Source organism: Lactuca saligna, chromosome 7 (assembly GCF_052625555.1).
Source record: "Lactuca saligna cultivar CGN05327 chromosome 7, ASM5262555v1, whole genome shotgun sequence".
NCBI lineage: Eukaryota > Viridiplantae > Streptophyta > Magnoliopsida > Asterales > Asteraceae > Lactuca > Lactuca saligna.
The window spans coordinates 48,384,596-48,407,079 of NC_136423.1; the positions used below are offsets into that span (position 1 = coordinate 48,384,596).

The following is a 22,484-nucleotide window of genomic DNA, read 5'->3' on the forward strand; positions in this document are numbered from 1 at the left end:
GTTAACCGGTCAACTTGGTGATGACCTAATGTTTTATGTTATTTTTGTTTAATTTTTTTGAATTATATATTGACATTTTAAGTTATTTGTTGAAATTTTGTATTATATTATTATACAATTTAAACACATAACTACTATTTTGTCTTCCACACGTTGCGGCGCCATCAATACGTTTTGAAATTAAATTTTGATAATTGTATTGATAAAAGTTAGGTATCATCGTATTTGTTGTTAGATAAATATACAAGGTCAGTACAACTAACAAAACCATCAACGAATGGGGTACACGCGGAAGTTTAGAAATTCAAGGGGGTGAAAATGATATTTTACAAAGTTCAAAGCTGAGAGGATCGAAGTGATATTTGACAAAATTGAAGTGTGTTAACTATATAAAATCATATTATATATACTATGAGGTTTAACAACGAAACTTTAGAAAATGGATGGATGAAAGTAACATTTTAGAGAGTTCTATGTCGAGGGATTAAAAGTGACATTTTACAAAATAGATGGTTGTAAAGTGACATTTCACAAAATTGAAGGATGGCAAGTGTCAGTGGTCGGTACCACTAACTAACTCCAATTTATACGGTTGAATGAAAATGTAATATATATAACCAAACTCATTTGTAGGAAACATACATAAATATAAGAACGGAAACGTACACAAACTTTACGTCAAAACGTAAAAAATATTGAATTTATACTGATACATATATAAAAATAAGCAAGTTAGATTTTTTTTTTCTTCAAGTTAACGAGCGAAAATTCATATAACCAAAAATGTATTATATGTAACCCAATTCACATATAGCCAACAACGAATCATACATAAAAATGAGCACGAAAACGTTAAAAAAAATTACTTCGAAACATAGGCAAACTCAGGAGCGAAGGCACCAGGGGGGCTGCCGAGTGTTCTACCGGTCTACCCCCAAATCTCTTATCATTTTTTGCTATATTATAAGCACACTGATAGAAAAATAAGCCCACATTCATTGATTAACTTTGTTTCGTTGTTTGAGCCATACCACTTTTAAGACATGAGAATTATATGAGAATTATGAGGGCCCATCCCCATGTCTATTTTACAATCACCGTTTTATATATATATATATATATATATATATATATATATATATATATATATATATATATATATATATATATATTTTAATTGGTTATTAGATACCATCTTATGAATCAATACCCACACCAAAATACCCCATTTGTTTAATAAAAAAAGGGGTTTGTTAATCGATGCTTCATCAAGGGATCAACTTTCAATCGCAGCTAATGTTATTTATCAAAGTGGTTAAATTTGTTTTTCGTCAACATTGTAACAACGATTTCAGTTATTTAATTAAGTAGGTAAATTTTATTTTTTATTGCATGTTTTATTTATTGTTATTTGTAATTAATAATTTAATTATGATTTTATAATTTGGTTTATTATAATTATAAATTTATAGGATAAATAATGAGCAAGAAAAGAACTATCGATTCTTTTTTCAAACGAACAGAGGATGTGCATGACCTACAATTGCATCCGGTTAATGATAATATTGAAGAAGATGTTCAAAATAAACACCCACAACCTGATTGGAATAGTAACATTGAAGAGCCCAATAATATTGAACATGAAAAAAATAATATGTTAGATTCTTTGATTCGTGATCCAACAGAACGGCCTTCAATCTTAAGCTATCCAAGTAAACAGCGTGATGAGATTAGACGATTATATATTAAACTTGGACCATACCAATTACAAAAAGCAAGGTATCCATCCAGTCCTAGTGGTCCAAGAGGATCTATGCGTAGTTTTCAACAAGCTTGTTCAAGAATTTTTGGTGGTTGGAGTATTCTGAGGAAAAAAGATGCTGCATTTTCCCTCCCTTGCTTCTTTTTCAATAAAAAACCTATTGGCAAATTCGGATCAGATACATTTACCGTATCAGGGTTTAATAAATGGAAAAAGGTAAATTGTGGTAAAGATTGTGTTTTCATTGTACATGAAGGTAAGAGTCCAGCCTTAGCGCATAATTTTTCTGTTAGGTGCTATGAAGATCTAAAAAACCAATTATGTCACATAGAGAATGCGATAGAGAAGCAAACAACTCAACAGGTTATGGACAATAGACTACGCCTTAAAGTTTCTATTGAAGCCATTAAATGGCTCACGTTTCAAGGATGTGCTTTAAGAGGTCATGATGAACGACCTAACTCAAGAAATCAAGGGAATTTTCTTGAATTAATAAAGTTCCTTGCTTCTTATAACAAGACTGTTGCTGATGTTATGTTAGAAAATGCTCCTCAAAATGCAAAGTACACATCACTAGATATCCAAAAATAAATTTTACATGTTTTAGCTGTAATATACAAAAAGCAATTCGTGATGAAATCGGGATGTCAAAATTTTGTTTAATAGTTGATGAGTCTCAAGATGAATTTAAGAAAGAGCAAATGGCTATTGTCGTGAGATTTGTTGACCAAGATGGGCATGTCAATGAAAGCTTTTTGGACTTAATTCATGTTAAAGACACGACTTCGCTGACCTTGAAAAATGAGATATTATGTTCTTTATCTTATCATAAACTTAGTGTTCAAGATATTCGGGGTCAAGGATATGATGGGGCTAGTAACATGTGTGGAGAATGGAATGGGTTGCAAGCTTTATTATTAAAGGAATGTCCATATGCTTATTATATAAATTGTTTTGCACATAAACTACTATTGGCTCTAGTTGCAGCATCTAAAGATGTGAGTGAGGTACATAACTTCTTTAAAACCTTAAACTTTGTAGTTAATGCCATATCTTCTTCTTCCAAACATAATGATCAATTGCAAGATGCTCAAATTGCTAAAATTTCTCATTTAACTGAGGTTGGAGATATTGAGAGTGGAAAAGGCATAAATCAAATGCAAACATTGCAGAGGCCTGGAGATACTAGGTGGAGCTCTCATTTCAAATTAATATGCAGTTTGATGAGATTGTTTGGTCCATCTTGTATAGTATTGAATGACATTGTTATAAAAGGTTCTACATCTTCTCAAAGAGGTGATGCGGCATATGCACTTACACATGCCTTATCATTCGATTTTGTCATTGTTATGCACATGATGAAAGAAATAATGGGGATAACTGACAAGCTTTGCCAAACTTTACAACAAAAAGCTATTGATATTGTTAATGCTCTATCCTTGGTTTCTACAAGAAAAATATTGATTCAAAAGTTGAGAGATGAAGGTTGGCAATCGCTTTTGGACCAAGTGGTTTCTTTTTGTGAGAAAAATAGCATTCTTGTCCCTAACATGAATCAAACTTATAGATATGTAATTCGCCAACGTCGTGAAAAAGACAATATAACCACAGAGCATCACTACCGAGTTGAAGTATTCATTGCTGCTATTGATAGTCAGTTGCAATAGTTGAACTATAGATTTAATGAGTCTACAACAGAGCTTCTCCGTCTCAGCATTATGCTAGATCCAATAAAATCCTTAAATGTTGAGGATATATGTAAATTGGCAACATCATATTATCCAATGGACTTTACGGAGCACGAAAGGAATTTGTTAAAACTTGAGTTACAAAATTATGAACTAGATGTGCAAAATCACCCACAATTGAAAAATTCTTCTACAATTTCTAAGTTGTGTAGAGGCCTACATGAAACAGGAAAATCAGGTACTTATCCTTTGCTTGATAGATTGATTCGTCTTATATTGACTCTCCCTGTTTCTACTGCGACATCTGAAAGAGCATTTTCAGTAATGAAAATTGTGAAAACACGACTTCGAAATACCATGAATGATGATTTTCTTAAACGTTGTTTGCTTGTTAACATCGAGAGAGAGATTGCTGATACATTTCCTACGAATGATATTATAGATGATTTCTATTCCATTAAACAAAGACGAGCACAACTTAAAGTGCATAAGGTACTACTTCTTTATGTTTATATATATATATATATATATATATATATATATATATATATATTAATTTTGTAAAATGAACCATATGTATCTATGTTATAATTACTTATTTTAATACTTGCAGGTTAACGGATGAATATGAGTAGATGCTTTTAGTTAGTTGACAACGTTTGAAGATTCAGGCTAATGGAGACAAAATTTTAATTCTTTGTCATTTTTTTTTTAAAATTTAGACTTATTACTTTATGCAGGTATAACATTATATTTTAATATATTATTACGATGTGAGCCCCCTTAATCTTAAATCCTGGCTCCGCCCCTGAGCAAACTCAAATATATACAGGCACGTACATAAAAAACAAGTAAGTTTTCTTTTAAAAAAAAAAATTAATAAACAAAAATTCTAAACTTACGTTGAAGTGTTGAGCACCTTGAATTTATATCAACATATACATCAAAATAACCACATAAAAAGTTAGTTTTTTAAGTTAACAAACATAACTCAGATTATATATATTATGAGGATAAACACAAAAGTTTAGAAAAATGAGTGGGTAAAAGTGATTTTTTATAAAGTTAAAAGTGGAAGGGGTTAAAGTGACATTTTAAAAACTACTAGGGTGAATGTTAAAAGGTGCCAACTGGTGGTTGTATTTGTTGTTAATAAATGTACTACTAACTAACTCTAATATATAACGTCCAATGAAAACATATTATATGTGATCAAATTCATGTTGGATTAAGTTGTCTAATCTATTAACTAAATTGGTATATACTTAAACTAAAGACAAAATTCTTTTTGAGTTGCCTTCAAAACTAATAATTGATTATAATGACTTTTGGAAAGAGATATTGATTTATTGATTTATTATATGATTAACAAATAACAATAAATAACGTGTTAATTTATTATGAGATTAATATATTAATTAGTAACTATATTATTTAATTAAAAATTAATTAGATATTAATTGAAATTAATTTTTGGGATTAATTGGATTAATTAAAAATACAAGGACTTAAGTTGTAATTGTTCAATAGTTGAACAAGAGAGTTTCCAGAACCTTTCATGGGTCATGGGTGGTTTTTTAGAGTTTCTTTTAAGGGTTTTAGATTAATCCTTAAAGATAGTTAATTAGTTGGATAATTATCAAATTTAAGTTACTATTATTATATTCAAATAAGGGTTTCTAATGCTCCCTATATCAGCTATAAATAGACCATATTGGCTCCTTATTTTCGTCCACCACTTCTACCAACGGAATATCCGAAATTCCTATTCCTTCTCCTCTCTCCTCAAGTTTTCTAATTGTTAGGGTTTTTGTAAAAACCATTAGAGGCATTGGATTTCTCGTGCTTGATTTCTAAGACATTTGAAGAAAGGAATTTGTTTGATTATTTGCTATAATAATCAAAATATATGTAGATCCTAACTTTCTTGTAATTTCGAAACTACCTAGGGTTTGCTAGGGTTCTTCATGTTCATAGCTATCAATAGAGAAAACTTAGATCAAAATAGGTTGCATGTGAACTTAAGAGTTAAATTATTTTGCCTCATGCTTTGAATCATAACCTATACAACCTATCAGTGGTATCAGAGCCATAGTTTTCTGTTGGTTGTGCATAAAATGAATATATCAAAGAATTAGGTTCGACTTTGCTAGAGTTTCTTGAAACCATTGCCTCCCTAACCTTATTTTCAAAAATGGGGGAGTTACTTTAGTGTTTATCTTGTTTCCTTATATTTTATTTTAAATGCCTTAAATTTTGAATAATTGAAACATGATAAACCCAACCCTAATTTTCAAAAAATAGAATGGGTTGGATTAGGATTAAATTTGAATAATTTTATTAATTGTTTAATCAAAAATAATTATTTAACCCCTAAATGATTTAACTTAATTTAATTAATTGTTTAATCAAAAGATAAAGATTAAATCATATTTGGTTTATATTTAATTTATTAAAAGTTTAATCTATATAATTAACATTTAAACCTCGTATTTTGAAAAGTTTTAAAATACACCTTATATTATATATGATTAAATGTTTAATGTATTATATTTATAAGAAAAGTCAGTTGAACCACTAGTAAGCATCATTCATGGAGCCATGATACAAAGAGTGTATAAGGAAAGGACCTATAAAATGGTCGTTGAATGGATGTTCACTCTTACACACCGCTCTCTTGTGTGGTGGAGGGTTTTTAGCTGAAGATGTTTGATAGGACATAATATTATTAAAAGTATAATGTTATGAAAGTACTAGAACTTCCTTTTAAAATCCCAATCTAGCTACTTTAGGAAAATGTGAAAAGTATGCTAATCCATGAAAACGCACATTGTTCTTTATAAATCGTTAGTGGAGCGTGTGTGGCTAACCGACACACTAATTTGGGACTATAAAGTTGTTATGGTGGCACAACTTGGGAATTATCAATGTTAATGGAGAATGTATGGTTTACCAACACATTAATTTGAGTTGATAAATGACATCGAGGTTTTCAAGCGTGTTTGCATGGTTATTCATATCTTGTTTATGATCATTGGTATCACAGTCACAAATAGAAGTGCATAATCTGATATTAAACATGTTATTGATTAGATCCAATGCATATAAATTAAACATGTCATTGATTAGCCTTTATGATATGTGCTTAGATCTTGCTAAAAAGTTTCACAAGAAAGCACATCAAGAGAGGTATGAGGTCGTCAAGGCGTTAATGGCATGCAAGTTGAAGGATGGATAAGTTATATGCAATCATGTGCAAAGAATGCATAAATATGTGGAGCGGTCAGAAAAGCTCAATGTGTCATTTAACAAGGAGTTAGCTATAGACATGGTCCTGAACTCCTTGCCTCCCAGTTAAGATCACTTTATCTTATCATTTGAACAACACAGAGACCACATTGACCTAACTCCACAACTTGTTGCAGACAACTGAATTATGGATGAAAAAATTAGGTTCCACTCTGCAATAAGTGCTCATATCCTTGCCATTTGGGAAAACATAGGAAAAAAGAGGCAATCAAATCCTAAATCGAACTAGAAGGTCATGGCCCATGCTGGAGCATCTGGAAATGGGTCCAAGTCAAAGCCCACTTCTGATATTCCTACTGTTAGTGACCCCAAAGAGGCCGCGTGCTACTATTGCAACGAAAAAGGGCATTGAAAAGAAGTTGCCCCAAATACTTGCAGGACATCAAGGATGTCAAGGTTAAGCCATCGTTGGTAAGTATGTACACTGTTCAAGTTAATAACTCACAACCTACTCGTTCTTGGGTTATTTGTACGAGATGTGGTTTCCAAAGTTGTTCTGATTTGCAAGGGCTAATAGAAATTGTGGAGGTGGAGCGTAGAAGAATAAATCTGATCATGGGGAATAGGTTATCTTCACATGTCACCAAGACTGGAGCTTTATGGTCTTGTGCTCATTGGTGATGTTGGAATAGATTTGAATAATTGTTGCTATTCGTCATAAATGATAGGAAACATTATTTCTTTTCATGCATTGTTTAGACAAGGTTTTCGATATTCATCTGATGATGTGAATGGTTCGATTCTAGCTTATAAATATGGTTTTTTATGTTTAAAGCTTTACCTTGTAATGGTGTGTATGAAACTGTGATTTATGTTGATAGCTTAGGAAATAGTGCATTTCATAATTATTCATCTAATGGAATAGACAAAGCATTCTTGTGGCATTGTTATCTTCGGCATACTAACAAAAAATTGTATCGACCAAATCCAAAAGGATGGAGTGTTGGAATCATTTGACTTTAGGACAGATGATGAATGTGAGTGATATGGGCATATTTAGTTATAAAATCCATGCATTATCTTAATACTTTATGTTGTTTTTGTCTCTTTTAATGAACAAAAGGTGATTAATTAGTTTATAATTTCATTTTTCAGCAAAAATGACATGATCGAAAGGAAAGTGAAGCGGAATTGGCGATTGAACGCTTGTATCTTGGATTTTGAAGAAAGAAGGACGTTGCTGGACCGCTTGACCCCTCGTCAGTGTTTTGGCCATATCTCATGAACCGTAACTCCGATTGACGAGATTCAAAATGTTCTGAAAACTAGACACAATTTCATACGACTTTCGTGTTTTGAGAAAATACTGATTCCAAACATACTCGGGGAGTAGGCCATCAACTCGCCGAGTTGGTCTGAAGTTTCGCGCTTCTGGACGCGCTGACTTGCCGTACACGGGTTTTAAGTGACGGAATCGCCGAGTAGGTTACTGGACTCGCCGAGTAGCCTCTGTTTTGTGAGAAGCTATATAAAGGGACTTTCAGATCGATACCCTAGCATATAGATGAACCCTTGGAAGCCAATTGTCGACTAAAGGTGCTGCTGGAGCGTGGGAAGCAAGGGAATCAACCTTACATTCAATTTTAAGGAGAATCAAGTCAAAATCAAGTTTACTCTTACCTAATCTCTTGTTTGAACTATGTTTTTACCAATTGATTTCGTTTTTGTGCTTGTTTCTGCTGTAATCATGAGCTAAAAACTCATAACTTCTGTTTAGGTAGATGAATTTGTGAACATGGATTGATTATTTGATTAGGATTAATTTTAATTGGTGATTATGTTTTATTAAGCTTGTTAAAGAACCTTATGTGTTAAAAATAACTATTCTTCTGTTAATAAATCAGTAATTAAGTTGTATGAACATCTCTTGGTTGCTAATTTCATATGATTTACGTGACCACATAGTTGTATGTCTAGGAATAACGAATGTGAAACTAGAATTAACTTGAAGATAGGTAATTTAATGTGTGAGCTTGTGTGATACACCATCAACAAGAGGTTAATTGAATCACCAATTTGATTAGCTAATTACAAGTCTTTATAAACCCGAATCAACAAACTAGGAAATTCATTAATTTAGACAACTGACCATTGCTTGAATTAATATGTTTTCTAAGGATTAGCTATAGCAAATGTGAATCTAATCACTTTATTCGGTAACCAATGAAGAATTAATCCGATATATTTACCATAAAATCATCCATGGGAACAAATGAGTCGTACCTAAACAGAAGTCCTCTTTACTATTGAATTTAGTTGGTAATTAATTGTTTTAGTTGCTAGTTAGTTAATTTGTGTGTTAGTTATTCTAATTAAGTTTCTAGTCTTGTAAAACTAGAGAAAACCCCCTTTTGTTATTTGTTTTATTTAGATAATATTAGCATTTATTTTAATTGTTTACCGTTCCCTGTGTTCGATACCCTACTTGCTTGAACTATATTACTAATCGATAGGTACACTGCCTTTCGTGTGTTTATTTTGTGTCTAAGTTAGTAGGATTAAAACTAGTTGGTTTTACACACATTAGTGAGTCTTGTCTTTTGGGTAAGATGACAAAATCACCATTCACTGGAACATGTCAAAAAGGTGAATGATTGTTGGATCTTATCCAGATTAATGTATGTGGACCCTTTAATTCTGCTACAATGAATGCAAATCAATACCATGTGACGTTTATGGATGATTATAGTAGATATGGATATATCTACTTAATCAAACATATATTAGAAACCTTTGAAAAGTTCAAAGAGTTTAGACACAAGGTCGAGAATCAATTGGGGAGGAAGATAAAAATGCTCTGAACTGATAGACGCAGAGAGTATCTTAGTATTGAGTTCCAAGACTACCTCAAGAAATGTGGAATATTTTCATAATTGACTCGTCATAGGACACCACAACTTAATGGTGTGGTTGAAAGAAGAAATCAAACCTTGCTAGACATGGTTTGTTCCATGATGAATCGAGCTTGACTTCTTATTTCTTTCTGGGGGTATGCCATCCATATCCTAAATCTTGTTGCTAATAAGAAGGATGCCAAAACTCCTCACGAGATGTGGAAAGGGAAAGTTCCCAAGTTGGCACATGTCAATGTCTAGGGTTTTGAGGCTCTTGTGAGATGAGAAACTCATTACAAGTTAGAACCTAGAGCCGAGAGGTATATTTTCATTGGCTACCCATATAAGTCTTTTGGATACTTGTTCTACAGACCCATTAAGAACGTGGTTTTTATAGCTCAAAGGGGAGTCTTTCGCGAGAAAGAGCTCATATTCAAAGAGGATAGTGGGAGTGTAATTGATCTTGAAGAGATTCAGGAGTCAACCAATTAAGGAACTTTAGAAGACACTAGCTCTCAACCAGAGGATGAGAGTCTTGCTGAGCCCATTGACAATTCATTACCTCTTCGTTGGTCAAGTAGGGTTAGCATGTCACTTTCGTTCTATGGTTTCCATATATCGTCGGATGGTGACATGTTTATTAGTGATGGTACACTGGTAAATTTGGATGAGCCAACTAACTACAAGGAAGCGTTGGCAAGCCATGAGGTTGTTAAGTGGAAATAGGAAATAGATTGCGAGATCCACTATATGTATGATAAGTAAGTTTGGAATTTGGTTGATAATGTACGATGTCGAAAGACAGTTGGATGCAAATGGATCTTCAAGAAGAAGACATACATAGATGGAAAGGTGCACACATTCAAGGTACAACTGGTTGTGACATGATTTACTCAAACCCAAGGGATTGACGATGATGAGACCTTCTCATCAGTGGCTAAGATAAAGTCTATTAGGATTATGATAGAGATAGCAACATTTCATGATTATGAAATATGGAAAATGGATGTTAAAATCTCTTTCCTTAATGGGAAATTAATTGAGGATGTTTAAATGAGTCACCCACATGAGTGATGATGAGTCCTGTGTGTATTTCAAGGCTAGTGGGAGCATAGTGACTTTCCTAGTATTGTATGTTGATGACATACTCCTTATGGGAAACGACATTCCAACCTTGCAAGAAGTGAAATCTTGTCTTGGAAAGTGTTTCGCCATGAAGGACCTAAGGGAAGCATCCTATATTCTTGGAATAAGGATTTTGAGGGATAGAAAGAAAATAATTATTGGCCTTAATCAGAGTATATACTTGGATAAAATACTTAAATATTTTAGTATGGAGAATTCCATGAAAGAGGATTTGCCCATCCATCATACTGTTAAGTTGAGTAAGACTCATAGCCTAGATACCGATGAGAAAATAGTTGACATGAGTCGGGTCCCATATGCTTCGAATGTATGTTCAATCATGTATGCTATGACATGTACTCACCCTGATGTGTCTTATGTGATAGACCTATCTGTCAATTGGTAGATGCGAAATAAATAATATCTCGAGATTTAACAGACATAAAAATGAATAACATGAAGAACATATGATGAGAAATTCCATGGATTAGAAAAAGAAATATAAAATATTACAATACAAGAACATGGGTGGGAGAGAATACTCTCCCTTGGTGGGAGAGATCCCACCACTTTCTCTCTCTCTAGAAAAGCTACATTGTAAGTGCATTCTTACAAATAAAATGTCCAACTCTCTCTTTATATAGGAGAGAGAAAATACCAACAATACAATAAAGGGAAATAAATAACCTAACTATCACTCATTATTTGTAGAGCATTTCCATGCTCCAACATTATGCTTTAAGCATGGTTAACCAATTTCAGGGGAATCCTGGTGGAGCTCATTAGACTGCAGTTAAGAATATTCTTAAGTATCTACGAAGTATGAAGGACATGGTTCTTGTCCTTTGCAGAAATGATACATTAAGAGTAATTGGATATAGTGACACTAGTTTTTAGACAAATTTTATTCTCAGTCAGGATGGGTGTTTGTGTTAAATGGTGGAGTAGTGACTTGGAAAAGTTCCAAGAAGGATATAATAGCCGATTCTTCTTGTGAATTAGAGTACATCACAACATGTAAGGAATCGAAGGAGGCGACTTGGTTGAAGAACTTCATCGGCAATCTCAGAGTAGTCTGACCATTCAAGAGCCATTGGAACTTTTCTATAATAAAGAAGGGGAGGTTGCTTTGATAAAAGTACGAAAGGGTCATGGTATATCCAAGCATATCGACATAAAATACCATTATATAAGACATAAGGCTGAAGAAGATCATCTCCCAATGAAGCGAGTATCAACAGAAGACAATCCTACATATCCTTTAACAAAGGCTCTAAGTATGGTTAAACATGTTACGTGTTAGATGTTGCGTCATTGGGCTTGTAATGGTTAGTCCATTTTGTGTACGGTATTGGGCTTGTTCAAGACATCACATTTATTAGGGTTTAAGTATTAATAGCTCATGCATGCATCGTAGATTAAAAAACGCTTTGGCTAAGATATCTTTCGTAAAACCCTAACACGCCTCTACAGTTGAAATTCTTCACCGATTTCATCTGGGACATGACTTTTAATCATTCAAAATCTGTTTGATCATCTTTGTGCTCTTTACTTACCCATTTGAATCTGATTGATCTTTTAGGATTTTAATCCCAATAATTGGTATCAGAGTAGGAGATTGTGTAATCTATGCGCATCTCTTCTGTTTGTTGAGCTACTAGGGTTTCCGCTGATATAGGATCTTTTTTAGTTGTTTTATTGGTTTTCTGATGACTTACTGTGATCTTTATATTACCCTATTGTTTGTTTAGTTTGCACATTTGGTTCGTTACAGGCTACAAAGATCTTGATAAAATGTAACACGACGACTCTAGCATTAACTCCTTGAATATCTCAACCAGTATTGGATTAACTACAAGGATCCCAATACTCTTCCTTCATGAGTATGAAGTTTGGGCGCTCGATTTTGAAGATTATGTTCTTGGTTCAGACGATAGTGGTTAACTGATATGGGAAGCCATTACTCTAGGTCCATTTGTTCACACAGAGACCAAAAGAACCATCAAAACTCAGAAAAAATACAACCAACTTCTTCTTGACGTGAAAGATGTGCCTCAAGATGAGAAAGAGAAACTTATTAGCAACGTTAAAGTGATGAGGATTATCAAATTTTCTTTGTAGGCAGACACGTTTCATTTGATTAGTTCGTATGATACTACGAAAGCCATCTGCGACATGCTCAAGGAACTTTACTCCACTGACGTGGATTTTGAGCGTTCAACTCAAGCACTTTTGCTTTCGGAGTTTGGGGCTTTCAAACAAAATCCAGAAGAAAATATGAGTCAAACATTCAATCGCCACAACCATATTCTCAACACGATGACCAAACACGCTATTGGACGTGAAGTGATCGAGCAAAAGGTTACCTTTATGAATGGGCTTAGGTCTGAATGGATGGCAATTTTTTCTACAATTAAGTCGCACGAGTAGTTTAAAAGTTACTCTTTGGCTAAGTTGGTTGGAATTCTTAAGTCACATGAAAGCAAAGTGTCAAAAGAAGCGAAAGTTGTTTCTGGTGTGGGGTCTTTAGCTCTTGTTGCGAAAGGCAAGACCGTGGCAGAAGATGAATCTGAATCTGATCACTCTGAATGTGATATTACAAATGAGGAGTATGCCTTGATGATTTCGAATCCCAAGCGGTTCACAAGGAAGAGTTTTCCATTAAAAAAAAATAGAATTTGGCAAGGAAGTTATAACTCAGAAAAAGTGAAGGAAGAAAGTAAAAGCACTTCTCAAAAGGAAGATGAGAAAAATGAGAAAAAGGTCATTGGTAACTCCGACTATGATTGTAACTATTGTCATGGCAAAAAACCATTTGGCCAAGGATTGCATGCTGAGTACGTTGAATGAGAGAAAAGAAGGAGAAGATGACGAGACGTACCACATGCGAAAGTTAGAGGAGATCAAGAAGAAGAAAACTAATGATAACTATATGCCTGCTTTGATTGTACGGGAAAACATTGCTGAAGATGAGTTTGGAGGAGTCGAATTCTGGTCAATAAACTCATAGGATGGTGAGGTTCGCAAAACCCACACATGGAAGGGAGTTCGTTGCGAAGGAAGAAAGTTCCCAGTTTGTTGGTAGTTGTCTGATGGTGACAAATGAAGGGTCACAAACACAGAAGAGTGTCATTGGAAGTGGAAGAGGAGATAACAACTGTTTGGCAACATGTCTAGTTCCAGAGTAGGTCAATGAATTCGAACAAATGATTAACAAGGTAAATTCCACTCTCGAATCTCTGCATATACCTGTTTCTAAATATGAAACTGAATTAAACGATCTAAAATTCATTTTTTTAAGCATTAGTGATAGTTTAAAACGAACGCGATTAACAAACTCTAACTTAACCGATCAATTGAGTCGGATGTCATCACAAAGCGATGAAAGGCGAATATGGATTGAGAAGATAAAGCTGCTAAGGCAGGGGATAAACCAAAGAAAAATGAACTGAAGATTAATGTAGCTTTGGGTTCAAAAGGTAAAGCTCCAATTGTTGTTGATGATGAACAAGACGAAAGTGAAGAAGATCAGTTAAAGTGAAAATCAAGTGAACATGAGATAAATGAAAGTGCTCACATTGCGAGATAAATTGAGGAGAAGAAAAGAAAAAAAAGGAAGCTCATGACACATTGGAATGTAGAAAAACGCTCTTTCCTTTGTGGACATTAGAGCGCTTAATGCATAAAGTTGTTGATTTTATGAGTGTTCAATCTTTGGAGCCAGTCGTTTCTTTTCATCTAGCTAACACGAATCATTCTCAGTTTGATATGCCAATATCAAGAAGAGCCTTCGTTTTCCATTGCTTTGACTCGATTGCTGATGTTCCCTCTCCAGACACGAAAGTGGATAAAGCCTTAATTAAGTTTTTATCTCTCTTATGGCAAACCTCAGTACTTGACCTGGAGTGCTCAGAAACTAATGACAGTCAAGGTTATAGGGCCAGTTGCTACAGGAGGCTTCGTGAATGTAAAATTCAAGGCGGCAAGGGGTTCATAAAATACTTTGCATGAGTTCACGCTTATTGATCTGCCAAATCTCAATCCTCACGATTGGATATTGTTGTTTAATCTTTTGTTGGTTGAAGAATAAAAATACGAACCCATTCTAGCTCATTTAAAGCGAATGTTGGTTTCGTATATCTATGAAGTGGAAAAGCTTGATATTGAAATAACTAAAGTTCTAAAGCGAAAGCCAACTGTCAATCCTATTGGAAAAGCGAATGATATGAGCGAAATGAGTATGGGAAAGATTGATATTGGCCACTTAACTGTGATGTTTCAACGTGGCACTGATGTTCCTGGAGCTTTTCAAAAATGTCTATTCGCTTTACTTGACAAACAGTTGTTCTCCACAACTGGCGTATAACATATTTTGGAGATTTTTAACAAGTGTACCTTGAATGACGTTGCTGCGAAGAAGAGCTTTAATGATATGAGTCGGTGGTATATCTTGTTTCGCAGAACTTTGCTCACTGTGATTCCCAAGCTCTTCAAGACAGTCAAGAAGACTTAGCAGTGAAGCATCTCTCGCCTCAATTGACGCAAAGTGGGAGATTATTAGGTGTTAGATGTTGCGTTATTGGGCTTATAATAGTTAGTCCATTTTGTATATGGTATTGGGCCTGTTCAAGCTGACACATTTATTAGGGTTTAAGTATTAATAGTGTATGCATGCACCGTAGATTAAAAACTCTTTGGCTAAGATATCTTTTGTAAAACCATAGCACGCCTCTACAGTTGAAATTCTTTATCGAGTTCATCTGGGGCGTAACTTTGAATCATTCAACATCTTTTTGATCATCTTTGTGTTCTTTACTTACCTGTTTGAATCTAATCGATCTTTTGGGATTTTAATCCCAACAAAACACAACCAACATGCTAGGAGCATTGGCCTAAGAGATGATGATAGTTTTATTAGTTAGTTGATAGTTTTGAAACTTTATAATAAAATAAATGTAATTGATTTTGGTGATTAAATAATAGAGAATTATATATAAGTATTGTATTGTCTTTTTCAATTATTTATTCCTGTGTTTCACTTTGCATGTTTTACTTCCTGAAGGATTTGATTATTCGAAATTCCATGGCTGCTAATACTTTTGGAAGTAAGTAGTGAATTAAGACTGTCATGAATCGATTGTAGATTGTCTATGGGGATTAGACATTACAATGTGTTGCTACAATAATCATGAGTACTTTGAAAAATGGAGATTTTGAGTATTAGATAAACCCATACTTAGAGAATTACTTCATGGATTATATCACAAGTAATTCTAAGATGATAATATTTTTTATTCTTCAAACGGACATATATAATTTGTAATTTACAAGTCACTTGTGCATTGGTAATAAAACATAGTGTCATGTATGATTTAGTGAGTAAAAGATACAAGTATATAAGTCGAAGTTTATTCTTTCCTTTTTCCTTAACAGGAAAAGTGATATCTTTGGGCCCCTCAGTGATTTGGTGTTGACATTATAGTGTTGGGCCTAGCCTGGACTAAATTGATGTGTTCAATTAGTAGTCTAATGATGTCATCACAAATCAGGAAAATGGGCAACATAATTTCGGACAATGAGATTTATTGTAATCTATGTCTCATGTCCCATATGATATCTTGAAGAACACATGAATATTTGATCACTTATCTTAGGGCCAATGTCTGATTGAATCAGATTTAATCGTTGCTTCGGAAAGCACACTTTGCGGTTTAATTTAGAAGTTATACTTGTAATTGTAGTTACAGGCTTATCCAAGTGGGATGTTTTTGGATTAAGGTGTCCAAGCCAATAACTAAATTGGTATATACTTAAACTAAAAACAAAGTCCTTTTTAGGTTGCTCTCAAAAATAGTAATTGACTATAATGACTTTTGGAGAGAGAGACTGATTTATTGATTTATTATATAATTAATAAAAAGCAATAAATAATTTGTTAAATATTATGAGATTAATATATTAATTAGAAATAATATTATTTAATTAATAATTAATCAAAATTAATTTTTTGCTTAAAAGTATAGGGACTTAAGCTGTAATTATTCAATAGATAAACAAGAGATGTTTCAGAACCTTCCATGGGTCATGGACAATTTTTGGCAGTTTATTTTAAGGGTTTTAGATTAATCCTTGAAGATAATTAAAGAGTTGGATAATTACCAAATTAAAAATAATCGTATTATATTCAAATTAGGGTTTCCAAGGAATTACCGAAATTCCAACTCCCTATCCTCTCTCCTCAAGTGTTCTAATTGCTAGGGTTTGGGTACAAATCATTAGAAATATTGGATTTCTGATGTTTGCTTTCCAAGACATTTGAAGAAAGGAATTTGTTTGATTATTTTCTATAATAATCAAAAGATATATAAACACAAACTTTCGTGTAATTTAAAAATTACCTAGGGTTTTCTAGGGTTCTTGATGTCGATTAGATTATAGCTATTAATAGAAAAACCTTAGATCCAAATAGGTTGCATGTGAACTTAATGGTTAAGTTATTTCGTCTTATGCTTTGAATTATAACCTATAAAACTTATCAATTCATACATAGAAAACGTATAAAAGCTAAGTACGAAAACATAAAGAACTTGAATTTATACTGACATGTACATACAGATAAGAAAGTACGATTTTTTTTTTTTTTAAAAACTTAACGAATGAAATTTTAAATAATAAAAAACATGTTATATATGACCTAACTCATACGTAAGAAACATAAATAAAAATAAGCACGGAAAAATAATTTTTTTATTCTGAAATGTAGACAAACTCGATTTTATATCAAACACACATAAAAGAAGCAATATCTATGTATTCATTTCAAGAAATAATATAAACCTTAGTTATGTTATATGATATGTTAAGTTGCTATATGATTTTTCTTGTGAGGTAACTTGGAGAACAGAAAGGTAATAGTGGGGACGAGTATGAGTAAGTGTGAAAGGTAGTAGAGTCCTATACTACCGGAAGCACAAGACTCACACTTGGATCAAGGAAAGTCACAAGGTTACCAAGGCGCTAGTAATTGATTCTGTTTTGTTCATGTACGTCATTACCATCGTTTCAGTAATGACCAATAAGATGATTGATATTCCGACCCTAGTGGTCATATTAAATCGAGTCCGGACAAAATAAAGTATGTTACATGGTTCAGGGAACCAAGTTCGTGTAGCATCTGGCTTAAGCCAGAAGATTGAAGTGAAAGATAATCGAAGCGATCAATAGAAATATCGCAATCACCGTGAACGTAAGAAGCTTGTAGCTAGAAGTGTTACATACTAGAATGTGATTATACCACATTAGAACATGCAGGAAGGTATCTTCCATTCTAGAATCTGACCCAAAAAGACCTGAGTCTTAAGCATTGCATCATACGATGAGCGGTCATTAGAACATGACCCATTAGTCTGTTACGGTAATCAAAGTAGATAACTTATCTTAAGTCTGTTAAGAAGGATCAGGAGTCTCCAATAATGATTGTTTTGTAACTCTAAGGTTACAACTGAAAGTCCAACATAGTACGAAGATCGGGTGCAAGATTGAGCACCGAAAGCAGTCAAGAAGTACAAGAGTTAGATACTCATTTGAAAGGACACAAGAGTTACGGTTATTACCTATGAAAAGATAACGTATGGAGTCATTATATAAACCCTTTTTTTGTTGATGATTCCTGGACGTAATCATCCTAAGGAGGAGACTATTGTAACGCCCGCAGATTCGGGTTAGTCAATTTAGAGATAATAAACGATAAAAATGACTTTTTATAAAAAGATTATTTACGATAAATAATCTTCACCAAACTTATAGTATATGACACAAGGATTCTGTACATATAAGGAATGCTAAAATCCGACTTAGAACGAAAAAGTTATGACTCGTTTAAGTTTCACGATTAAACTGGCACGACTCTGAGTATCGTAATTTTTTTTTTTGATAAATTACTTTTTAGCATTAGATATATAAACGAAAGTCGTAGTAGACATTAAACCGAGAACGTGCATATAGAGAACGTCCAAATTTGACTTCATTTGAAGAAGTTATGATTTTTCTAGATTCGGTCGATTATTAGCCGATACAATCTAAAAGAGAATTGAAGATCTTGTTAATAGGAGCTCAACGATATAAAGACAATCGAAAACGAACGTCAGACGACAAAGTTATGAATTTTTAACGGATTTTAACTATCTAAGTCCGTTAAAATATAATTTTAAAAATAAATTCAAAATTAGCCAATAGAGTCTAAACGAAAGTTGTAGATCTTGTCGTTATCTATGTGTGAATATAAAGAACGTAAAAAACGGAGCTTGTATGCGAAAGTTATGGATTTTACAAGATACATAATTTTCGGATTAATAAGAGGTCGAAACATGTCACGATCTGGTATACACCTTACTCCCCAACGCTTGCGATATGATGATAACACATGTCCCCCAGTACGCCCTGTGTAATTTGAGTACACCCTGGATACTGTACCACTTCCAGTATATAAATAGAACTCGATTTTCACTATATTCTTTACACCTTTCCATTCTATACTCTCCTACCCCTGGCTTCAATGCCTTTCTCTAGCACTTCCTAGGTGTTAGTAGCGAAGCTCCATAGCGCCAGAAAGTCCCGAGAAATAGAGCTTTCCATTTAGAAGGTCTGTTCGCGCAGAGTCTAGTTTCTCACTAAACCACATGTAAGTTGAGTTATGCTTAACGTGTTTTAAGTATAACTTATGTTTAAGTTCATTATCGTTATTATGAACCAATAAAAGAGATTTATCAGTGATTCTAAGTCGTTATGCTGGTTGATCTACTTACGGAAGAGGTGTCTAGAATGGTCACGTTAGCTTGGTTAGATTTCAGAAAGGTTATATGCCGAAATGTTCCTGCCTTCCAACTGTCTTACTTGGTTGATACTTACTTGATAGATCTTGAAATAGACTTTGAATTAGTGATGAATCTAGGTTAATAATTAGTCACAAGAAATATTACACTAAGACTCGGTGATAATATATGATTATTTAGGACTTAAATAATATACCCAAATTAATTAAGATGAATATCGAGTAGTATCTCCTTAAGAGTATGGGTGAGATATACACGGAGGGTAGAACTTTAACATTTGTCATTGATTTGTGAGCATGGATTAGACATAGTCATTCGTCCTTAGTCCAAGAGTATGAATTGGGCATAGTCATTTGTAAACAATCCGAAAGCATGGATTAGACATAGTCATTCGTCTTTAGTCAAAGAGTATGAATTACGCATAGTCATTTGTCAATAATCCTAGAGCATGGATTAGACATAGTCAATGCCCCTAATCTAAGAGTATGGAGTAGGCATAGTCATTTGTCATTGATCCAAGAACATCAATTAAACATAGTCGTTAATACCTAATTAGGAGTATAGATTAGGTAAAACCGTTCATTTTAGATTCAAAAGTATGGATCGTGTCGTTATGAGGATCGACGGGGTGGGGTAAATTGCTTATATAAGGTGAAATTGTATCCTACGAGTTCTAATATATATATATATATATATATATATATATATATATATATATATATATATATATATATATATATATATATATATATATATATATATATATATATATATATATATATATATATATATATATATATATATGATCGGGTGATGACTCATTTTAAAGTGAGGACTCTTAAGGACACCTTAAATAAATCTAAAAAAAATCTAAAAAAATACAAATCATAAAATTGAGCATAGATCTATGTTCGGGAGAAAAAAATGGAAAAAAAGTTTGGATCATTAAAATTGAATCACTGATCATAGTGATGCAAAATAAAAAATTAAAATTGAATCATAGATCAATTTTAATGATGCAATTTTTTTTTTCCAATTTTTTTTTTCCGAACATAAATCTATACTTGATTTTATGATTTGTATTTTTTTTAGATTTTTTTTCAATTTTTTTAAAATATTCTCACGAGTCCTCACTTTAAAATAAGTTCTCACACGAACCGGACCGTGTGTGTGTATATATATATATATATATATATATATATATATATATATATATATATATATATATATATATATATATTGAATTATAACTAGTAGGTTATGATCATTGCTTCATGGAGGGACCGAACTTAGGTAACTTCAAAAGTGAAGGGAGAAAACTTAAAAATATACAAAATTCATGTGACAAAAATGTGAAACTAAAAAGATGTATGAACAAAACATGGCAACATATGGATGGGGTGTTCTACAAATTTTTTTATTAGGTAAGGAGTATTTTCATAAATTTTTAAACTTAATTCAAGAAATTTTATAAATATATTTGACCATTTTTGCAATGCATTTTGTGTAATGGAACTAGCGTACTAATAATTTGATTATTTAGATGTGTACAAAAAATTAAAAAGTTATCCGTGAACAATTCGAGAAGGTAGCTATCCGGGTAAATCAAGTTTTTTTTTTTTTTTTTTTTTTTTTTTTTTTTTTTTTTTTTTTTTTTGTTAATATAAATTGAATTAATTACTTACTTTATCATTTTATTTTTCAGATTTTATATTTAAAATATAATTAATATTTACACCTTCGTATCTTATTTTGTTTTTAATTAACTCGTACTATAGGATATCGCCTAATATATAATAATATTAAGATGCAAACATTATCAAATACATTCATTAACATAAAAATAATTACTAAAATTAACTTGGTTTTACATTCAAGTTGTCATGAAAATATTTCACTCAAGGAAAACATTCGTAAACGTCATAAATTATGTAAGTGTAATGCCTCTTTTTTCAAATTTAATAATTCAATAAAGCTAATCCAATTATCAAGAATGTGGAAGGTACGACGGCGGTGAAAGATGAAGCCTCATCACTATCACTAGGTGGTGGTGGTGGTTGAGCGGTGTCGTCCCAGGTGGTGGTTGGCGGGAATGATGTGTCGCATGAGCTGGTTGATACATTTGGAGGACAGGGAGGAGAGGGTGTTGCGGGTGTTTCCGACGGAGGAGTACTAGGGCTGGTGGTCGACGGAGACGGTGGTGTTTTGAGTATTGCTGACGGAGGAGGTGGAGACCGCGGTGTTTTGGGTGTTGCTGCTGGAGGAGTAGTGGTGGAAGAGTCAGAGACGTTAATGGCTAACTTCTGACCAATTTGACAGTGACTTCTGAATGTGCAGATGTAGTAATGAGCTCCGGGGGTGGTCAAGGTGAGGGTAGCGGGGCCATTGGTGGCAAGGGAGATAGGATTTGTGGCAGTGCATGAGCCAAAAGCCGCCGCCGAAATCTCTGCAACATCATGTTCACCATCAGTGAAGGTAAAGACAAGAAGGTCGCCGACATTGAAGGTCTGAAGCGAGGCCCAAGTGGTGTAAGCCACCGCTCCACCAGTTGGAACGGTCCATCCCAAACCATCGCCGACGACGTGCCTTTTCTGTGCCATCGTGACTTGAAACTGCATGGTTGCAATCATCATGACTATTAACACCACCAAATTCGGATTAAACTCTTGCATTTTTGTAACCTCGAAATTTGTGCTTTTGATGGTATTGGTATATTAGGATATGATATTTATAAGCAGTGCCTTATACGCGTTCGAATGTATTGGTTACTTTTTATTTTCTTGATTTTAAATGATCTAAACGTGATATTGGTGTTAGTTTAACCAATGTATTATTGAGATAAAGTTAGTATGGGTTATTTTATGATTGTTAGTGTATGTGTTATTCCTTTTATGGAAAAGCACACTATTGTTTCTCGTACCGCAAACAATATTTG

General features: G+C 33.3%; 2 protein-coding genes across 2 annotated transcripts; one reads left to right on the plus strand and one right to left on the minus strand.

Moving 5' to 3' along the window:
• The first annotated feature begins 1,480 nt into the window (after positions 1 to 1,480).
• LOC145006912 (uncharacterized) lies at positions 1,481 to 3,429 on the plus strand. The gene is made up of 2 exons (XM_078965933.1): positions 1,481 to 2,325; positions 2,370 to 3,429. The coding sequence occupies exons 1-2, from the start codon at positions 1,481 to 1,483 to the stop codon at positions 3,427 to 3,429; spliced, it is 1,905 nt and encodes a 634-aa protein (XP_078822059.1).
• Positions 3,430 to 21,381: 17,952 nt separating this feature from the next.
• Positions 21,382 to 22,237, minus strand: LOC145005470 (uclacyanin 1-like). The gene has a single exon (XM_078964554.1). The coding sequence runs from the start codon at positions 22,219 to 22,221 to the stop codon at positions 21,508 to 21,510; it is 714 nt and encodes a 237-aa protein (XP_078820680.1). The 5' UTR covers positions 22,222 to 22,237; the 3' UTR covers positions 21,382 to 21,507.
• Between the last annotated feature and the right edge of the window lie 247 nt (positions 22,238 to 22,484).

What these genes read in the sequence shown, in the direction of transcription:
- LOC145006912 (XM_078965933.1), top strand. Translation starts at nt 1,481, where the DNA reads ATGAGCAAGAAAAGAACTATCGATTCTTTTTTCAAACGAACAGAGGAT. An exon ending in AATGCTCCTCAAAATGCAAA is followed by an intron (nt 2,326 to 2,369) that starts GTACACATCACT and finishes TACATGTTTTAG; the next exon opens with CTGTAATATACAAAAAGCAA.
- LOC145005470 (XM_078964554.1), bottom strand. Translation starts at nt 22,221, where the DNA reads ATGCAAGAGTTTAATCCGAATTTGGTGGTGTTAATAGTCATGATGATT.